This window comes from Ambystoma mexicanum, chromosome 10 (assembly GCF_040938575.1).
Source record: "Ambystoma mexicanum isolate Mex_15411 chromosome 10, UKY_AmexF1_1, whole genome shotgun sequence".
NCBI lineage: Eukaryota > Metazoa > Chordata > Amphibia > Caudata > Ambystomatidae > Ambystoma > Ambystoma mexicanum.
This window is the reverse complement of record NC_090932.1, coordinates 1,642,165,282-1,642,187,851: the sequence shown is the minus strand read 5'-3', so window position 1 is coordinate 1,642,187,851 and position 22,570 is coordinate 1,642,165,282. Positions and strand designations below refer to the sequence as shown.

Sequence of the window (22,570 nt, the reverse complement as noted above, 5' to 3'; positions counted from 1 at the left end):
AGAACACCTTCTCTGAATGGGGTTTCCCAACTATAGACTTATTCGCCACAAGCGGAAACATTCAATGCCCACACTTCGTGTCCAGGTTCCCCCAGCCAGGCTCCTAGTTGCTTCTATGTGGGCAAGACAACCGTGGTATCCACATCTGCGCAAACTGGCGATGTGCGATCCCATCAAGCTCCAGTGCCAGTACAACCTACTCACCCAACACGAGGGACTAACAGTGCACCCACAACCACACTCAATGAACTTGGCAGCATGGCTCCTGAAGTCATAGAGTGCGGATATTTCAATCTACCGCTAAGATGCATGGATATCTTGAGAGAATCAAGAAAACCAAACACTAGGCACTGTTATTTTGACAAATGGAGACGATTCGTAATTTGGTGCCAGACTAAGCAGATCAACCCCATAGATTGTACTCCATCTAACGTTCTAACCTATATGCTCTACTTGCTAGATGCAGGGTTAGTGTTCAACTCCTAAAAGTCCACCTGGCGGCCTTGTCAGCCTACACCACTTCCCATAATGTCTCATGGTGGAAGGTCATCAAAGCATTTATGGAAGGGGTAAAGAGACTCCACCCTCCAATTTTTAACCCACCACCAGTTTGGGACCTCAATTTGGTACTCTCTAAGCTCATGGGACCCCCATTTGAGCCTATGCACAAGTCTAGTCTCAAACACCTGACTTATAAAACTGCCTTCTTAGTAGCTATTCCTCCCATAAGAAGGGTCAGTGAAATCCAAGCATTGTCAGTACAGGATCCTTTCTTTACTATACATATGGACAAGATGGTTTTACATACTCACCCTAGGTTCTCACCTAAATTCATCTCCAAATTTCATGTAAACCAGTCAATTGAGCTACCGGCTTTCTTCCAGGAGCCCAAAAGCTCTGCTGAGGTGAAACTCCACACACTAGATGTGAGGAAAGTGGTCCTCTACTACGTAGACAAGACCAGACCGCTACGAAAGACAGATCAACTTTTTGTCTCCATAGCGCCAGGCAGAGAAGGTGACCACATCTCTAAGAATGCCATCTCTAGGTGGATAGTCCGATGTATCCAACTGTGCTATTCCCTATCAGGTAAAACACTGCCTTTTATGCCCAGGGCCCACTCCACAAGAGGTACTGGAGCCACTATGGCTTTCAAGGCAAATGTCCCCTTAGACAGTATTTGCAAAGCAGCTACATGGAGCTCAATACATACTTTCACTCAGCACTACCGCATTGACACTCACAAGTGGGACAAGCGGTTCTAAGACATTTATTTGCTCATGGCCCTTCTCACATCCCACCGCCTTCTTCAGGTACTGCTCGCTAATCTATGCACAGCATGTCATCTAAGCAGATTCCACAAGCCTCAGAAGGGATACATTACTCACTGTAATTGTATTTCTGAATCTTGCATCTGCTTAGATTCACATGCGGCCCACCCTTCCTCCCCTCGGAGAGAAGGCGCATGGATGCTTAAGCTTGTCTGATACATATCCGCTTGGATACAACTGTATTCACGCTACACCTCATGACAGAAAAAACACAATCTGAGGGACCTCGACGGATCATGGGTACAGTGGACGCCACACTAGGGATAGTATTACTGGCACGCTCTGTCAATGTCCCTTTTTGAGTTTCGAAAACAACTGTAATACTCTGCAGCTTCCACTAGATGTCAGCCTATGCAAAGCATGTCAATCTACGCAGGTACAAGCATCAGAAATATTTTTCTAAATGTGTTCACAAAACACTTATCAGGTTGTAACACTGCAACAAAATAAAACAGAAGGTATGTACAAAAATTACCCAAGCGCACAAGACCGTGCTGCAAGTCATCTTTATTTTAACTGTAAGAGGATTCAATTCAACACTACAGCTAAGTCAATGCCTAGTCTGGGATACTGAATGGAAACCCTTATTGATATATCTTTATGTCCAGTTCATGCGTTCTGGATGACTACCCCTATATAACACCCCTCTCTTGGAACCCTCCTGACCCCACTGAGCCAAGAAGTAGTTCTGTTTTGCAAGTTAAAAGGTTTATTTGATAAATTAAACAATATATATATTTCTGAGGCTTGTGGAATCTGCTTAGATCACATGCTGTGCATAGGCCGACATCTAGTGGAAGCTGCGGAGTATTACAGTTTGTTTTTCGAAGTCGAAAAATGGGCGTCGACACAGGGCGTGCCAGTAATACTATCCCTAGTGTGACGTCCCCTGTACCCATGATCCCTCACGCGTCTAGGATCCCCAGATTGTTTTTTTCCGCCATTCTGGTCGGAAGCACTTCATCGGAGTTCCCTGGCTTTGCCATAGTTTCACTCTAAACTAATTCTAATTTGCCCCGTTTGACCAACCTTTCGTCGATCAACATCTCGACGCCGAACCGGGGAGGAGATCAACGTCGAATACCCGACGGATTGGGCCTTGAGGCTTCCGCCTCGGCTCGGGCCTGGGCCGCTGGCCTCGGCCCTACAAGTAGGGAGAGTGGGGGTGGTACACTTCCACACTCGACACCTTATTACCTACACACACTTGCCCGCTGCCCACAGGCGCGTATGGAGGGTACGCCCTTTCAGTTTTGCCCCAAGTGTAATAAAAAATACCCTTGGGTAGATAAGCACGCTACGTGCAACCTTTGCCTACCCAGAGACCACCCCGAGACGGGTTGCAGGGCCTGTAGCAGGTTTAAGGCAAAAACTCTTAAGGACCGCTCCACCAAGCGTTGGGCCCACCACGCCAAGCTAGCAGCTATGGAGGCGGAGGGTACCTTCAGCGACGGCAGCGACGCCGAACTTTCGGACGGCGAGGGCACCAAGGCGTCGAAGGACAGCCGAACGCACGTCCCCGGCCTCGGAAGGTCGTCCGTCCCGGCGACTATGGGGAAGTCCCCCGGCGACAAAAGCGTTACACATACACACGCTAAACACAAAAAATCCACCCGAGATTCGACGTCGTCGAAACCTCGGAAAGAGGCACAGAAGGAGCGGTCCGAAAGGACGTCCTCTGGGCGGTCCCGGTCGAGGTCGCCGCACGACGTCAGGCAAGCCTCCACACTTGCACAGAGTGCCTCGACCATTAATATCCCGGAAGATCAATCGTCCGAAGACGAACACGACTTCCACCCCCAGCCTGCACCCCAGGAAAAGGGTACATCACTTGGGAGTAAAGAGGGGCCAGTTTCGAAGGCTAGTTCGAAAGACAGGGATTCCACCTCCGATCCTCGACGCCAGGCGTCGAAAGATAAGGGAAAGGGGAAACACACTTCCACCCACGGGGAAGGGGGTAAACAGCAAAGGAAACAACCCTTGCAGTCCTCCACTACAAAAGAACTGACCAAGTCTTCTCAGGGCCAATCCATAGAAAGTCCCAGCAAGGTCACCCCAAGCTCAAAACTCTGGTCATGCGAGGACATTGACAGAGTAATGTCAAGGATGTCTTCCTTGGCGAATTTTTTCGAAAGACACCCTGAACAACTCCTAGCTTTAAACCCTCAGGAAGATTCTCCCTCAGGGTCTAGGGACCCTATCCCCTCAAATAAAAGACCCCGGGTCGAGACACCATTTAGGCCTTTAGACCCCATCGAGGTCCAACCCTATTCTTACCTCTTCCCTACAGACCAAGGAAACTCTTCCCTTATAGAAGGTCAGGAAATTGACACGCCAGAAGATCCTGCAGGATCAGATTATTACGGCGAAGACGAAGACGAGGATGAGCCAGAAAATAGCCCAGATATTTTCAGAATGGACTCACCAGTCGAAAGGGAAGCCCCAGTGTCTGACTCCCCAATAGATAATCAGCCCCTCCTGAATGAACTGCTCTTTCGGGCAGCTAACCACTTCCACATAGACACACAAGGTGTCCAGGAAGAAAGGGACTTTGCGGAAGAACTAATAGGGGAAAGGAAGCCAGTAGCCCAGACCATTCCCATCCTAAAATCTGTTCAACGCAGAATAGCACCATCCCTTGTCAACCCAAACCTGACAAGACCTGTAAATCCGAGAGTGGAGAAGCTGTTTAAAGCAGCCCAGTCGGACCCCCTATATATTAGAGGTCAACTTAAGCCAGACTCTCTAGTAGTAACCAACACCCGCAAAAGAGCTGGTACACCATTATCTTCCTCTGAGGCTCCCCCCGACAAAGAAAGTAAAAAACTTTATGGTTTTGGCAGGAAAGTAGCTTCCACGGCAGCCTACCAAGCCAGAATCGCGAATTCCACCACACTGTTGGCTAGCTACAACTGTCACCAGTGGGAAGAAGTGGCAGCACTAATAGACTCTGCTCCCGAACCCCTTAAAAGCCAGCTAGCTCGCATTTGTGCGGAAGGAAGGAACGTGTCAGGCTGCACTGTTAAAGCAACTCTGGACGCCGCTGACAATGCGGGTAGACTTATAGCAGAGGGGACTGTCATCAAAAGGCATGCTTGGTTGAGGCAGTCGGGATTCAAAGCAGAAACACAAGCTGCGCTCTTAGACAAACCAGTGGAAAGTGATCTCCTGTTTGGGAAGGCAGTCGAGGACGCTCTAAAAAACGCTAAGGAAGAATTCGACACCCTCAAATCCCTTGGCCAGTTAACTACCAAACCACCTAACCAAAGAGGGAATGCCAATTTTCGTCGCCCCCGCGGCCAAAATTCCAATAGAGGAAATAGCTACTCCCACACCCAGGGTACACAGTGGAACACCAGCTCACAACAGTCTACCCAGGCGTATGGTAGGGGTAGTAAAAGAGGACGGGGTAGAGGCAGAGGCAGCCCCAGTAAAGGAGGAGGCACGCCTCCACCAAAGCAGTGACGCTCAGTTCAGGGTCCCTTCCCATGCAACCCCAGTAGGGGGACGAATATCAAGTTTCACCCAGGCATGGGAAGGGATAACATCCGACAGATGGGTGCTGTCAACAGTATCCAATGGGTACTGCATAGAACTACTGCAACGTCCCCTAAACCATCCTCCAAGACAAAAAGTCCACTCTTTACAACATCAGAAGATCCTCCTCGAGGAGATCGCCATTCTGCTAGAAAAGGACGCGATAGAACTCGTCCCGGGACACCAGGTAAACAAGGGTATCTATTCAACTTACTTCCTTGTGCCAAAGAAAGATTTAACAATGCGCCCAGTTTTAGACTTACGGCCTGCCAACAAGTATGTCAAGCCCCAAAAATTCCGTATGACCACACTACAAGAGGTAATCCCACTCCTAAAAAAGGGGGATTACATGGCAACCTTGGATATGAAAGATGCCTATTTTCATATTTCCATGCTCCCGGCGCACAGAAAATACTTGCGCTTCAAGGTGGACAGTCGCCACTACCAATTCAAGGTACTGCCCTTCGGGATAGCTTCTGCACCAAGGGTATTCACCAAGGTACTGGCGGTGGCAGCTGCACACCTACGCAGGGAGGCAATCCCAGTGTACCCTTATCTGGACGACTGGCTCATAACGGGGGAAACCCCAGGAATCTGCAGGTCAAACATTCAGAGGACCATCGACCTCCTCCACGAATTAGGCTTCTCCATCAACGAGAAAAAGTCAAGTCTGGTGCCAAGCACCTCAAAACAGTTTCTAGGAGCTATCCTAGATACTCAGAAAGGATTGACCTTCCCTTCGGAAGAAAGAATTCGGAACATACTTCTGCAAATTCCGCATTATCAGTCAGGTCAACAGATAACAGTACGCAAAGCTATGCGGTTACTCGGCATGATGGCGTCATGCATTTACCTGGTCCCCCACGCGCGTCTGCGCATGCGTCCCATGCAGGAATAGTTGGCGAAACAGTGGTCTCAGGCAAGTGGTCAGTGGGACGATCTAGTGGTCGTTTCGCCAACACTCGTACAGAACCTACACTGGTGGACAAGAGAGAATCTCGCAAAGGGGAAACCCTTTTACGATCCCGAAGTACAGGCAGTGGTGACTACAGATGCATGCCTGACGGGGTGGGGAGCTCACCATCTCCACCACACAGCTCAGGGTCTCTGGTCTCACTCAGTAGCCAAGAACCACATCAATCTGCTAGAGCTTCTGGCAGTATTCCGAGCGCTGCAGGCGTTCGAGCCCCATCTACTAAACTTGTCGGTGCAGATCAGGACGGACAGCACGACAGCCATGTTCTATCTGAACAAGCAAGGAGGGACTCGTTCGCCAAATCTGTCCAAGCTTGCCCAGAAAATATGGATATGGGCACTCAGACGGAACATCTTCCTGTCATCGCAACATGTTCCAGGGGAGCTCAATTCCCTAGCGGATGCTCTAAGCAGAGACTCCCTCCCAGAAGAACACGAGTGGGTCCTTCACAAAGACGTAGTAGAAGATCTCTTCTCTCAGTGGGGTTTCCCCACTATAGACCTATTCGCCACAAGCGAAAACAAACAATGCCCAGGATTTGCATCCAGGTTCCCACAACCGGACTCCCAGGGGAATGCCCTGTGGATAAACTGGTCAGGGATGTTTGCGTACGCTTTCCCACCAACTCCCCTCATCAGGAAGGTGGTGTACAAGATGAACAAGGAATCGATGACGCTCATCCTAGTTGCTCCCATGTGGGCGAGACAACCATGGTTTCCACACCTACGCAGGATGGCGGTATGCGAGCCCATCAGACTCCCAGCCTGGTACAACCTTCTGTCCCAGCAACAAGGTCAAACAGTGCATCAGGAACCCAACTCTATGAACCTAGCAGCATGGCTCCTGAAGTCATAGAGTTTGGACATCTCAAATTACCACAGAGGTGTATGGACATTCTAAAAGAGTCTAGGAAACCAAATACAAGGCACTGTTACTTTGACAAGTGGAAAAGATTCGTTATCTGGTGCCAGAGTAAACAAATCAACCCGGTTGATTGCACTCCTTCCAACGTTGTAACATACATGCTCCACCTGCTGGATGCAGGGTTGGTTTTTAACTCTCTGAAAGTACACCTGGCAGCCCTCTCAGCCTACACCACATCCCATAACAAGGTTTCGTGGTGGAAAGTACCAGTGGTTAAAGCCTTCATGGAAGGAGTAAAGAGACTTCACCCTCCTATCTCGAACCCACCGCCAGGATGGGATCTCAATGTGGTGCTATCTAAGCTCATGGGGCCCCCCTTCGAACCCATGCATAAAAGTAGTCTCAAACACCTGACTTATAAAACGGCCTTCTTAGTAGCCATTACCTCCATAAGAAGGGTCAGTGAAATTCAGGCTCTGTCAGTGCAAGATCCTTTCTTTACTATCCACAAGGACAAACTGGTTTTACGCACACACCCTAGATTCTCACCAAAATTCATATCCAAGTTCCATGTAAACCAGTCCATCGAGCTTCCGGCTTTCTTCCAAAACCCACAGAGCTCAGCTGAGGTGAAACTACACACCCTAGATGTGCGTAGGGCGGTCTTATACTATGTAAATAAAACCAGACCGCTAAGGAAAACAGATCAACTGTTTGTCTCCGTAGCTACAGGCAGAGAGGGGGATCGCGTCTCTAAGGGCGCTATCTCAAAGTGGATTATCAACTGTATACAGCTGTGTTACTCTCTTTCTGAAAAAACTCTGCCTTTTACGCCAAGGGCCCACTCTACCAGAGGCATTGGGGCCACTCTGGCTTTCATTGCAAATGTTCCCCTTGACACCATTTGCAAAGCAGCTACTTGGAGCTCTATTCACACTTTTACTCAGCATTACTGCATTGACACTCATTCCAAGGCAGATACACAAGTGGGACAAGCGGTTCTAAGACACCTGTTTGCTCATGACCCTTCTCACATCCCACCTCCTTCTTCTGGTACTGCTCGCTAATCTATGCACAGCATGTGATCTAAGCAGATTCCACAAGCCTCAGAAGGGATACATTACTCACCGTAATCGTATTTCTGATGCTTGTATCTGCTTAGATTCACATGCGACCCACCCTTCCTCCCCTCCGAGAGAAGGCGCATGGTTGCTTGTAGTCTTACCTTTCTGTCTATCTGCTTGGACTATCTGTACTCACGCTACTCCTCATGCTACCTCATGTCAGGAAAAACACAATCTGGGGATCCTAGACGCGTGAGGGATCATGGGTACAGGGGACGTCACACTAGGGATAGTATTACTGGCACGCCCTGTGTCGACGCCCATTTTTCGACTTCGAAAAACAAACTGTAATACTCCGCAGCTTCCACTAGATGTCGGCCTATGCACAGCATGTGAATCTAAGCAGATACAAGCATCAGAAATACGATTACGGTGAGTAATGTATCCCATATAGATATCACGCTTTATAATAAATTAATAATTGAATATCACACTTAATCTGATATGATAAAGATTAACGGAGAATCTGGCACTAGCACACTTCTTTATAATCACTAAGGAGTTGACATGAAATGGATAAGGTAGCACACTGGTAAATAGGGACAGAAGAATAATGTGGTAGAGAATGCTTTATAGATTTCAGATGGATGCAATGTTGAATGAAATGCAGTACAGAAAATACTCAATATGATTTCAACAAAACAATGTAATCACTTTTCTCTGGCAATTCACCCCCCCCTTTTATGCAATGCAAGGAAATGGAAGGAAAAGCACACAGTTCTCAGAAATGCAATCAAATGTGATTCAGTTCACCCCAGCAAGCTTAGACAACAGAAGTTTAAAACACAACCCAAAATGCTTCTATATGTGCTGGCAATGGAGTGAAAAATATACTAAAATGCTTTTAATTCCCTGTAGAGGTTCAGGGTGAGTGGTATCTAGTTAATATTAGTCCAGGCTCACACTAGCAATGATTCGGGGATGATTAGCAGGTTAAACGAATTTCTGGCAAATGGAAGGCAAGCAGCAGCTTCTGTTTTCACATGTGGAGAAATTTGCAAATCGCGGCAAAATTCGCGAATGCGTGTTCCGCGATTGCGGTAAAACTATAAGGGGTAGGAATGTGGTTCTTGGTGCGATTAAAAGCTAAGATTCTCAGCTTTCAGATGAAAGTTACTGCAAGTCTCTAGCGGTCGCGGAGATATGAGCGATTAAATAAAGGTCGTTTTTCAGATTTGAAATTTTAAAGTTCAAAAAGATAAGTGCAGCTTGCGACTAGAAAATGACAAGTGACAGCTTTACAAATGACAGGTGACAGTTAGGAGGCAGTTCTACTTAGATTAAAATAGGATTGAATTATATTATTTTAACTAAGAGATTGGTTCTGCACAGTTTTCTAGGTACTCACACTATATTCTTGAGTGAAATGGGCCTCGCCATGGATCTGGTCAGGTTTTAGACGGGACTCTGGTCTCTGCACTTCAGTGATCTGGGTCAGCTCTCTCTGGTTCTGCTAACATTGGCCTGGGTCAGCTCTGCTCTCTCTCTGGTTCTGGAAATTTGATAGATTTGAAGTCTCTATGTCTGCTCTCTGAAGGTTGAGGGAGGTAAAGTATGGATTTTCCCGGCAGAGCTTCCAGCTGCAAATGGATTTGAAGGTCCCTATCTGTCCTGACTGTCTGCTTTTATGGGTTTTGAGAGTGGGTGTGTATGCAGCATCACTAGACTCTACCCCTCTCCACTTGCCATTGGTCCAGCTTTCATTTCTCCCCTGATTGGGGGAGCTAAGTTGTGGAAGAGTGATGTCATTTTACAGCCTGCAGAAAGTCCACTCCTCCTGTCAACTTACACACAAATCTAGATTTGAAACAAATACATATTTGCAGAGGTACATATTGTTTTAAAATCATATGCACCCCTCACATATCACAGGAGGTATCTCCTGTTCAAACTCTGCTCTTCCTGGGAGCTTGCATTCAGAAATGGCAATAATTTGCACTTTTTAACTGGTTTGCAATTCCGGACATTACCCCAAATTTACACACATGTGCGCAAGGAGTATGGACATTAATTGATGAAGTGTCAGATTTTTCACATGCACACATTTTGAGTAATATCCTCTTTGCCGCTAAAACCCCCCTGAACATGCCACCGGTTCTAAAAACCTCTTAAAATGTGGGCAGAAAAATCACAAGAATTATGGTGTCATTTATACAATTTTCACAAGTCCGTACTATTAGTTATTCATCTTTTTCTAAAACCATATTCTGGTTATAGAGGTGTCTTTTCAGGTCACATGGTACAGAAACCAGTCTTTCCAGTTTCTGCCAAGCTCGGAGACCCTGCCCCTCCCAGCTTCTGCCAAGAGGAAGCTCCATTTACGACTCCCGCCAATAAAACATTTGCCTGAGTCAGGACAGGGCTTTGAATTACCTGGGCTCTGCAGGAAATTGAACAATCAGGGAAGTGTCATGTCCCTTTTTGGTGTGAGCAGCAAAAGGGCAGCTAGGCCTGGGAACACAGCTGTGACTCAAGTTTCAATCCTGATGGGGGTGGCTGGTGGGCAGAATCCAGTTCCTTAAGCCAAGTTTCAGATAAAATGTCACTTAAAATGTCACTTTTTGTTCCCCAGTTTAAGTCGAGACATTTTTTTTTATATGCAGCTAGGATGCTGATTCTAAGTTTAAAACTATGACATTTAAACAATTGCAACCTATGTGACACTCAAAGTAGGTCACTCATTTCTTTTAAACCTTTAGATTTGTAGTGTCTTTCAGTGCAAATTTACTTAAATTGCTGAAATCCACAGCTCAACCAGTCTTGTTATAAACCTTCAAGTCACTTCAGAATATAACTTTACATTGTATCCACCTCTCAGTAAGTCTTTCTTTGGCTTGCCTTGGGTTCACTTATTCAGTTTACACAAAAAGTAAAATCTGGTGTTGTTTTAAAACGCCGGCTTTTGGATAGTGGTGAGTACGGGTACTGCACCCCTTTTTGGGATTTAAGAAAATGAATTCCCAACAGTTATGGGTTTGCTTTTGGCAATCAGCATTGCCATTCCCAATGGTTTCAGACTACTGTGTGGGTAGTCCAATGGTGGTTTTAGGCAGTGTCCTTCTGTGCCCATAACATCGGCAAAAATGAGTGGCAGCCTATTCTTCATGCATTTCCCTGTGCATTTTCTGGGAAGCTCTGGCCATCATGATGTTTTCATGTCAGTACTGCACAGTTTCGAGGTAGGGCTCGGATGCATGGGTAAATACATCCCACATAACATTATAGTGCAACACACAACATTGCATGCACGCACAAATAGTGCACCAACCCGTATGACAGACAAGTTCAAAAGCCACTCACCCTCCAGGGTGGACTTTGCGCCACGCGTTCCGCTCGTGTACCGAGCTTCCTCAGGCTGTTGTAATACGAATTTGCCACACACATTCCCAAATTAAAGTGAAAAACTGCTCCCAATCGCGGCAAGCTTCTCCCACAAGTCATATGCCTTACGATCACACGATCACACCAATCTGGGCTGTTTCCTATGTAAAAAATGCCACCATGTTACGATGACTATATGGTAATACAGAACTGTGGTTAAATGTCCCTATACCTTATTGGCACAACTATCTCTGTGCGTAACATAATTATAGCTGACTTGTGTCAGGCTCACCAATTTTGGAGAACCTGTTTCAACTTCTTTATGATTATACGAAAAATCATGTTTGTAAATACGCACATGCGCTACAATTAAAGTAGAATGTGTGCAGCTATTAATAGTCGCACACATTCATACGGCCCAATAGGAGGGAGAGGAGTGCTTCAAAAAGCCTCGAGGCGGCAGCATGATGTCCCATTGCAAATCGTGCAATTCAGAACACTCCATTGTGTGGTGCAGTACCCAAATTCTCCACATTGTCAAAAAATATAAAACACAAATCATTAAACCCATTCGCAAAATTCTGAGTAGACCAGAATACACACATTAATAAAATGCGAGTGCATATATATCAAAAAAGCAACATGTTAATGCTGCAGATGATGCCATTACCTATATATTTTTTTAGAAAAAATGTCTGACTCATAATCCATAAAAAGTTACAGAAGTGGAATGGCTGAGTGCCCATGGTTCCCATGCAGCATCATTTGGAACGCATACATCTGAGTCGATGTTGAGAGAAAATCTGGAAAGATATGAAGGGGAAATCAGAATCGGCAAACGCAAATTCAGACGGGATCGTTTGGACTATGAGCAAGGGCGAATATATACTTTTGCCAGATTTGATGCCCCATCAAGAACAGGATGGAACAGATGGTCCGTAGTCAGAAGAAAGCAGCAGCTACAACGAAAGAAGCCAGCAGCTCATAAATTGACACATCTGAAGGGAAGGCACCAGTTTCAAAAAAGCTCTACTTTTTAGACTAATTGAAACCGCTTCACTTAGACAGCAGGATGGACAAGAAGGGAAGAGGGCGGTATGCCGGACAAGGAAGAGGAACAGCAGGAAAGGCAGTCAAGTCAAAAAAAGGTGGGGACGCCAGCACAAGCGGCCAGTCGAACATGACCACACGATCTGGCAGCAACCAGAGGGGGATGAGGGGGAAAGACCACAAGGAAGGAAGACCTACAATTGAATATCTTTAATATCTCTAACAGAAGGTTAACGGGGTGAAAGATCAGTTCTCGAATTAGGTCTGTCCTTTAGTTCCACATACAATTATGGCTACACATCCACAAGAGTGGACTTATTCAAATTTAGCAGAAAATTTAATTTGACTAAATTCTATGCAAGTCAAAGATAGAATGAATAAGAAAAGTATGAGTAATCGGGAGATATCCCCCCTCACTGAAAGATCTTGCAAGTTTAACTTGCCGTGTCAACATGGATGACATATCCTCTGGTCGGGATGACTTTGTAGCATTGGACAACAGGACATTGAAGAATTTGGCATTCAAACAGATATGGATTGCCCGAGTCATTTCAAACACAAATCAATCTTCTGCCCCAACACAATGTGTGGCCCTAGAGATACTTCTGAAGAATTGGTTATTAAAGATCTAAAGAGAATACCTGCCAAAATTCAATCCTTGTCTAGAAATCTTAGCTTTAATCAATTAAAGGCATTGGAAGATTTGAGGAATGATCACACCATTCGACCTTCGGACAAGGGTGTGGGGGATAGTGCTGATGGATAGTGTGAAATAAAAAAAAAAAAGCAATAAGACAATTTAATAATCCAGTGAACTACAATCTAGCAGAGAACACCATACTACAAGATACAAATGTACTCTATTATACAATGCTTCACAAGTGGTGTGACTTAGAACTTATAATGATGAATATTTTTTCCTCAACAAGCATCCATCCAGTCACACCCCTAATTTACTTCAATCCAAAAATCCACAAAAGCCTTAGACCCTCCAACGCCCCATTGTGTCCTCCATTGGCAGTCTCCTAGAGAATACATCGAAGTATCTAGACTTCTTTCTTCAACCTTTTGTTTCCAGTCTGTGCTCGTATTTGAGATTCGTCCGACCTACTTATGAAGTTGAACATCAATTGGGAACCTAATTACATCTTGGTGTCACTTGATGTAGTATCACTTTATACTTCCATTAGGCACACTGCAGGTATTACAGCGTGTAGGTTTTTTCTAGAAAGTAGATCTTTCAGTTACCTTGAACATAATGCAATGTTTCTGGAAATGTTACACTTTTGTCTTGAACATAATCATTTTCTCTGACAATCAGATTTTTATAAGCAAACCCAGGGAACAGCGATGGGGTTTTGGATGGCCCCTACATACGCTGACTTGTATATGAGGTGGTAGGAGACTCAAAAAGCATGGACAGAAGAGGTGGAACCCGTTACGTAACATATAGTTGTATGGTATTGTTTCATAGACTACCTATTCATATGGGATGGTACTGTAGTAGAATTGAATGAGTATGTCAGAATTTTGAACAATGGCTTGAATCTTGAGCTAATTAACAAGGGGGAGTCCTGGGAGTCCCTCTGCCAGACATTAGTCCTGGTTACGAGAGACTTACCCAGAGTCTTTAGCTCACTATCTTTCACAGAGAAGAAATATCCCTAACATATCAGTCTTTGTCCTGCCCTGGGGCAGTCCAGCTCCGAAATGCTAGGCAATTCTCCTCTGAACAAGAGTACCAACATAAACCCCAGACACGTGTTCCGGTCTGGTTGGACCTCATCAGTAGGGTGGATCTGTGCCTCTCTAAGAATAGTGAGGGCTAATGGCTGGCAGAGAGACTCCCAGGGCCCCCCTTGTCAATTTGAATCTTGAGCTTACATCCATCTATAGTAAGTCAGTATTGGTCTTTCTGGATGTCAGATTTACAGTGTTTAGCAATATGCGGATTTCTAAATTATATAGAATAGCCACAAGCCACAAGCTCCAACTCGACCCTCCACGCAAAGAGCCACCACCCCAAAGCCCTCATTAACCCTCTTCCATATGGAGAATTTCTAATGGCTAAACGAGCCTGTAGCTCCAACTCAGATTATTAAAAGGAAGCAAAACTTATTGGTCAGATTTATAACGAGAGGCTTCACTAGGAAGACTGTAGCAGAATGTTATGGGAAAGCTGAGAAAGTTTATAGACGGGGTTTGTTTAAAGCCAGAGATGTTAAAGGGAAGAATACCATTAGATTCATAACGGGCTTTATTCATCAGGCAACCAAGATTAAGACAATAATGAAGAGCCTTTGGAAAGTGTTGCTCACTAATCCGGATCTTTATAAAGTACTTGATGAAACACCTAATGTAACCTATCGGAAAGCCCCTACTTTGAAAACATTACTGTCTCCCAGTATGGTAATAACTAAAACTGCTGTAGCACAGAATTTTCTTGTGGCAGAACATCATCCAGGTTTCCGAAAGTGTGCTAATTGTAATTTCTGATGCTTGTTAATCTGCTTAGAATCACATGCTGTGCATATGGTCAGACATCCAGTGGTAACCGCAGAGTATTGCATCTTGTCTTTCGGGGACAGAAAGGGGACGTTTGCATAGGGGTGTCTGTAACACTTTCCCTATCATGACGTGAGTAGTACCCAAAATCCCTCACACACCGAGGTCCCTCAGATTGTTTTTTTCCACCCAGATAACTGGTCGCCCTATAGCAGAGCTCTTACGAGACATTGTTTATCTTTACCAAATTGTTGGTTTATTCCCGGTTAAGTCACTTCACCAATAAGAACATCTTCGACGAAGACTACGGGGGAATCGTCTACAGCTGTGGATTTCGGCGCCTAAAATCCGGTGGCCGGATTTTCCACGTGGTCGGGGCCCTCTGGCTGACCTATACAGTAGGGAGAGTGGGGTCGGGGTGGCCATATTGTTTAGTAGGTCTTTCCTACTTTCCCCTCTTTTCACTGTCGGTCTGGTCATCTTTCCCTTTTGCTATGAAAAGGACTCCTTTCAGATTCTGCTCTAAGTGAAGGGTCAGATACCCTTGGAAGGACGAACACAGGACGTGTAACGCCTGTCTCCCCCTAGAGCACGACGAGAAGCGGTGTGCGGCGTGCAAACTCCTTAGGCCCAAGACCCTTAAGGAGCGCCGTGTAAAGCGGCAGGCCGCGTAGGGTATGTCACATGTGTAGCCCCCCGCCCCGGCAGCTGAAAGAGACAGGGTTACTTCGGCTGACCATACGTCCAATGTGGATGTTATAGACCTTGAGGCGGACACTTCTAGGTCTGCCACGCCCATCCCCGACCCTTCCAGGCTCGACTCTGGTCTTGCTACAGGGACTACACCCGGCGACAGGGGCATACAAGCGCATCCCACTAAGCAGACCACCCCTACGCCAATTTTGACGCCTTCGTCGAAAAAGGCGAATGCGCCAACGGGGCCACCGAAAACTTCACTGGTTCCCTCGGATCATTCAGATCCAAAGCTTTCCCCGCATCCGCAGCAGCGTATTACGACTGGGCAATTGAAACAAACCAAGGCCGCTACTCCAAAACCTACACGCGTCGAAAGTCGGGAGCCCGACGCTTCGACAATTTCCAAGGCCTCAGTAGGACCGAAAACTAGGGCTAGGCCTCTACCCGGAAAACCAACCTCTAGGCCTCCTAGTGGCGCGGACGGTATTTCTACTGCCGACAAATCATCTGAGCCTTTGTCTCACGACGATTCGGCGACTATCCAAAGTAGCATCGGAAGAATCGCAGCGGCGGTGGGCTTTACTCCGGTTACGCCTAAGGTTATGGGCCAAGCTGCGGAAAAGATTTCAGCGGATTGGGTCCCCGATTCCGATGAGGCTTACGTAAATAGTCAAGAGCCTCTATCCGACACCCTGAGGTTCCTTACGACACCACAGTGCGGAGAACGTTGTTTCTCCTCGCGTAGGCACGTTTAGGTCCTCTAAATGGACTACAGAAAAATTCGAGTGTATACTAAAGATGAAACGTGCAGCGTCAGGTTATCTGCTTTGAAGTAAAATTAAAAATATCGGCAAAATCATTGTATGAAAATAATTCTTACCAATTATAGAATGATAGGAAATCTGCACCTCCCCAAAAAAAGAATATGCCCCAACATTGGCCACAAGTAGTTCTATGGGTTTTTGCAGGCTGTTGCTTTGTGTTTCTGTGATCTGATGGTGCTGTTGAGGACCAGGTTCTACTGCTGCAGGAAACTGGGGGAGCGGTGGGGGCCACCAAAGATTTTTCAAGATAGGATCAACGATGTCTGGTTCTGTGGAGAGTTGGGACCAGTAAGGTCCAATGCAAACTGGTCCATGAGGATCCAGTGTCGGCAGAAAAGCAAAAGTACCTTCACAGGTACCAAGACTTTTACCACATTTCTTGGTTGAAATCCATTGGTTGGTAACCAATGAGATGTGAGTGTCTGATCACCAGTGGTCTTGTTTATAGGCCCATACACCAGGTAGATGCATACCGAAAGGTTTAATAATAATGACCAAGTAATTGAACTTAAAAGTATTGGTAGTCATTTCACTCCTACAATGTGACAAGACTAGACAGTAGTGCAACAAAAATAAGTGCACAGCTGCCACCAGCCTATGATCAAAATCCACTTTCTGGGTGAGGCAACTTGCAGAGGGACAAAATGGGGCCCTTTGCAGGACCCCTTCCCCGGTGGCCACATTGGCTACTAAGGGCAACACATTCAAAACGCATTGGCAACTTTATGGGGATCTTTTGAAAAGACCTGCTTGTTGGAAAAAGTAGCCTGTAAGAAGTCAGCAGGAAGTCTAGTGAACTACGAAGGTTAGCACATGGAGACACAAATGGATTTCTGACCGAATGGCTAGCAATTTGGAGAAGTATCTTTTGAGGCGATTCTTGGGCCTGGAAAGTCACTGGGAAGTACATTAGTGTCTGTTAGCAGGTGGCTCTGACTTGTCAAACATTTGCTAAACATTACAGGTCCATCAAGCTCGTTTGGTTGTCTGAGATTGTACTTAATGTCTGGTGTAGCGTGAGTCGGTGTTCATGGTCTTGTGGCATGGTAAGGGGCTATCACAGCAGAGGGCTGTGTGTGGGTCATTGGAATGGTGAATTTAGCCCCAAACATCCAGCACCTACTCCACTCAAACTCTGTTCCCGACCATAATCCCCGATACTACCACTGATTTCCTCATACTGTGCAGCCTTCCTGGTAAGCCATGTAACCACCAGCTATTTTCTTCCCAAAAGGAGGAATGGTCTGTCTTTTACTGGCCACCTGCTGACGACATGTAGCATTTATGGCTCCTACTCCTGCATAGGGCCGCCAGATCAGACACAGACCTATAGTCTCCTGCTAAGGCATCCATCCCAGTACAGCACTATTTGCAAGCCTGTGCAACTTCGCTAAGCCTCCATTCTGCACTGCCAAATCTCCAGGGTAGACATGCAGGAAAGCAACGCAAGCTACACCCCTTCCCCGACTTATGCCTCCATGGGTCAGAGTCCACTTTAAATAGGTCAGTGTGGCGGGCTTTTGATTGGGGCATATAGGGCTCTTTGGAGTTTTTCTGCCCGGGTAAAGGATTGAATATGTGTGACATTTTATTTGATGGTCCTGTTAGATGTCTTACAAATGCTGTTTCTTAAGTGTTACTCGGGTGTCCTGGTTCGGTTTTTAGATGGAGGTCAGTGAAACTTGGATTTCCATCTAAATTGCACTTTTTTTTGTTTCCAGCTTTACAGATGCAAGTCAGTGGGTGGCACTATATTAAAATGTTTCTTGTTTGTTCCACAGGCAAGAAATTCTCTTTGATTATGAGCAGTATGAATACCATGGCACCTCAGTGAGTACATCCACTGTTTAATGTCCATTTCTGTAGGAAATTGATGTTTTATTCTTACCAGTGTCAAAGCCGAGGGTGGTTAAAAAATCACCATTGTCAATTCTGCCCATCCTTCAGGATATTGGATCACTATGTCCTAGGTACTGGATATATGGAGGGTTTATTTTTATAGTCTTTATACATTTGATTACAGCACCCAAGATCCGATGGTTTCACAGTGCTAGTATAGCTGCAGAAGAAAAGCAGCATACGAGAGTGAAAATATCAAATGGTACAAGCTTTGGCAGCTGGTTAGGAGTCGGTAGCAAACTAGTCATATTTGTTGAAGAGCCAGGACTTTAGCAGCTTTTTGAAAGTTGGAACAGAGGGTTCATTTCTGATAGTTGCAGGGAGCGAGTTCCCCAGGGTGACAGCGGTGACCACAAAATTGGTGCCACCAGCCTGTTTTCTGGGGGTTTGTAGGGTCAGGGCAAATGAGGATTTTAGGTGATGGGTAGGAGCTGGTATGTGTAGGCGGGGTTGAGGTATGCTGGAGCCATTATGTGGATGCAGCCTTGGGCAATGGTGAGTATCTTGAAGTCTGTGCGCTGTGATGGTGAGCCAGTGTCCTTTCTGGCTTGAATAATATGGTAGGTACGTTTAAGGCAAAGGAAAGGAATAAGTGGGCACCACTTTGTATGATGATTCTTGAAATGATGTAACAAAGTAAACAGAAGAATACAGCTTCTCAAAAAATACTTTTAGGGAGCAGGTCATGAAGAGTCTGGAGACACCCTAACTCGAAAAGTAACAGTGAAGGAAAAGACTAAGTATGGCCAACTTAGTCACACAGCCGCTCTCCGTTATACCCAAAACAACGGGTTATGAAGTTAAAGACTTTCTTCAAAATATTCCTGTATATAGGTAAACGTGCTTGTATCCAATTTCAAAAATGATAGTCAAAAAGAATCCAAGTCAGAAATAAATTCAATAATAATTCATCAAAAGATCATTGATAAGAGCACAACACTAATGGTATATTAGTGAGGCTGCAGCTACACATCACATGTTAGGTATGGACTTAATATGCCAATGCATTTCGGAGTATACAAACTCCTTCATCAGGGCAAGTCTGTATTGAAATAATGTGAACACACAACATAAAAACGCATGCATAAATCAATAAAGAAAATTTAAACACATACCAGAGTGTAGAATGTTCATATGAGCGTTGGAATATATGTTTGGAAATAAACAACAAAATAAATGTAGTAAGGAACAAGTAAACCAACAACATAATAAGGCTAAAGGAGTAAAAAACAAATAACAAATGGTACCTCTATACCGGTGTGTAGCCAGTGTAGCTTTTTTTAGGAGGGTCAGGCTGTCAGTAACACCCGTGGTCAAATAAAGGACAGCGGTCACAACGGCTTTCTAAAAGCATGAAAGTTAGAGTAATCAGAGGGCTACATGTGTTTAAGTGAAGCAGTTTATCTATTACAATCTAAAATGCAAAGATACCTGTAAACGCAGCACGGCCGTGAGACAAGCCGTCTTAACGCTGCAGTGCATCGCCGTATTGTGGTGTTGCTAGGAAACGGGTTATTTACATAACCACGTGACCGCATCGCGCCTCCCGGATGTCCAGTCTGGGACCCAAGGTGGCATTGTTTTCAATGCCACCATTAGCGGCAGATTTTTATTTATTTTTTTTATTCTGTTTATATTTGCCATTTTGTATGTAAACAACATAGCTGTTTTCACGGAGTATTTTTCTCATTTCTATGCTGATTCTATAATTTTATTTTAGACATTATGCACCCTAGAATTAGTACTTGACCACCATTAGACTATCATTACTTAGTTTATACCTTGGGGACTTACAAATCGAGATAGCATAGCTATTTGAAAGTCACACGCATCGCGCCGTCTTATAGACGCGATGCGGTCACGTGGTTATGTAAATAACCCGTTTCCTAGCAACACCACAATACGGCGATGCACTGCAGCGTTCAGACGGCTTGTCTCACTGCTGCTGTGTGTTTGCAATTGTAGCAGTATGTCCTGCTGGTGGTAATGTGGATGCGAGTGGCACGGGTGTGTTTGAGGGGAATGCTGAATATCTGGAATTGATTGGTCCACAGTAATGGGTTAATTGAAGTTAGTGATATGTTGGTGTTAAGGCACCTAATCCAGTCAAGTGTGTGGCCTTTTTCGTGAGTGGGACCAGTTGTTGGATCTTCAGGTCGTTGAGAGCCGAGGTGAGTGCCTTACTAGTTTGTCGGTGGGGTCATTATAGCCTAGATTCAAGTACCCTTATTTGACAAGCCTCGCCTTGGGGGTGGTGAGAGGGGTGAACATGAGGGCAGAGGTCTAAGTCTGTTGAGGTGAAATCATTAGGTTGGTGGTATACTAGGACCAGGTTAATGGTGGTCTGTGGTTCAAGGGTGAGTTTTGCATGAAGGATCTCGTATCCTTGTTGCAAAGGTAAAGTTATTTGTCTCATGTTGATGATGGATTTGAAAATGACCAACTCTCTGGGTTTGTCTGATTTATCTTTTCTGATAAAGGAGTAACATGGGCGGCGGATGCGCTGTGTAGCCAATATTCAGTTACAGCTAGTAGGTCAGTGTGTCTTCTGAGGTCGTGGATATTGATGGTGTGGGCACAAACAGAACGTGTATTGATAAGGGTGCAGTCTAGCACAGTATTGTTGGTGGGTAGCTGGGCGGAGGCGCTGGGTTTTTGGGGAGTGGGGCGAAGTACTGCAGGAGCCAAGTCTAGCGTTTCTGATGTTGCTTGGGAGGGGGGGAAACAAGGACGTTGGTGAGAGGTCGGTTTGTGGGTGTTTAAGGGTGAAATGGGGAGAAGGTCTCTGCTTCTTTATACAAATGTGTTTCAACAGTCTCTTCCGACAGGGATGCCCTCCAGTCACTTAACTTTGTTCAGCAGGAAAAGCAGCATTCTAAAACTGCATTGGACACAGGATGTGTATGATCTTCACAAGCTGGGGATATGAGGCGCCATAGGGGCTTGTCAGTTTTACCCAGATCTCTTTTGGTGGCAGTTTACAAAAGCTGTTCTGAGCAAATACTTTAAACTCGTGCCACCGAGATAGAATTTGTCCAGGACTTACTACTGAAATACTACAGTCAACAATTGAATCTGAAAACTGTTCTGCCATTCTAACAATTTCATTATTTCCATATTTTTCCAACTCTTTGATGGCCGTAATCTTGTGCTTAATACTTTTGCACAGTTTTATAGATACTGTCCTCGGTAAAAGACGATCTACCTTCACAAGATTTTTCAATGTTTGTGACATATTTTATACACCCTTTTTTTTATTTTGCTGAACTTGTGCACTCACATGTATGTTCCTTTATAGAAAACGGACTCGCATCTTTCAATGTATTGGCCTCGTATCAGTTATATTTTTGAAAAAAGTTTCTAAATACAAACATTTTGAATACAAAGTTTCGATAAAAAAAGTGAAGCTTTTTTTTTCATGTTACAGATTTTATTTTAGTTTCATATAGGAAAAAAGTTTGTTTTAACAACAAAACGTGGGGTTGGGGGGCCCCATTAAACATGATTTTTTTCTCTCTAAAAAATGCATTAGAAACTTATTTTTCCAATGCTTTTGTGTCAAAATCTTTGTATTTAGAAACTTTGCCCCTCGAAAAAAATCACGATAAACCTATTGGCCTCACTTGTAAGAGTATCAAGCTCACTTTCTACCAAGGCAGTTTTAAGGTTTGCAGAGTCATTTTTAAAGTGGAAACGGAGCTAATGAGTTCTGGCATTTCAATTGCTTCCTTCTGAAGTGCAAGAAAAAATCTAGCAAGGGGGTTTGGAGCATCTGCTTAAAAAAAAAAGTTAAACGCTGCAATCTCCCTTGGCTTTTGCCGGGCCATTGCTTGGATCAGCTTTTATAATTTCTAAATGTGCACAAACAGTGGGGAAAGATTTATTCAGGGCCTGAGTAGCAAGTAACTTATGTTGCCCCAACAGGTCGCATGAGCTTTCCTTGGTTTCTGAATAGTGTTCCATGGCTAATCCCAGAGCATGCAATTCACGCAGCCTTTTGGGGCTTTTTTTGATCAATAAAACAATTACATTAGCATGTTGGACATCGTTCACTGCCAATTCAAAAAGGTGAGAAAAACAATGGACGGACACCAGCCATTTAATGTCTTGTCTGAGCAACCAAATGAACAGCTTCTCAATTGGCCACAAAACCCACCATTTTCTTTAAGGATAGCCCTGCTTCATTAAGGACTTCCAATAGATGTTTTTTCAACCCCCTCACTGCGACCATGGCAAACTGATTTTGAAAAAAGAACCCTCCAATTCATCCGTTTGTGGGTTTATGTATATAATGTACACTAACGCCTTTTCTATTACGCTATCTGGACTACCATCCATTAGAAGAGAAAAAGCATCAGCAGTTTTATAACCTCAAATCGTTTTTCCTCAAGGTAGTGTCCAATGCAAATTGTAACCTCTCGTCCTGTTACAGCATTAGTGTAC

General features: G+C 45.0%; 1 protein-coding gene across 1 annotated transcript in view; it reads left to right on the top strand.

Annotated features, from left to right (window-relative positions):
- Nucleotides 1–22,570, top strand: part of CDC45 (cell division cycle 45) — a 753,019-nt gene that overhangs the window by 280,138 nt on the left and 450,311 nt on the right. The window contains exon 7 of the mRNA XM_069620055.1: nucleotides 18,010–18,058. Coding sequence (XP_069476156.1) covers nucleotides 18,010–18,058 — 49 coding nt within the window. The remainder of the gene's footprint in view (nucleotides 1–18,009; nucleotides 18,059–22,570) is intronic.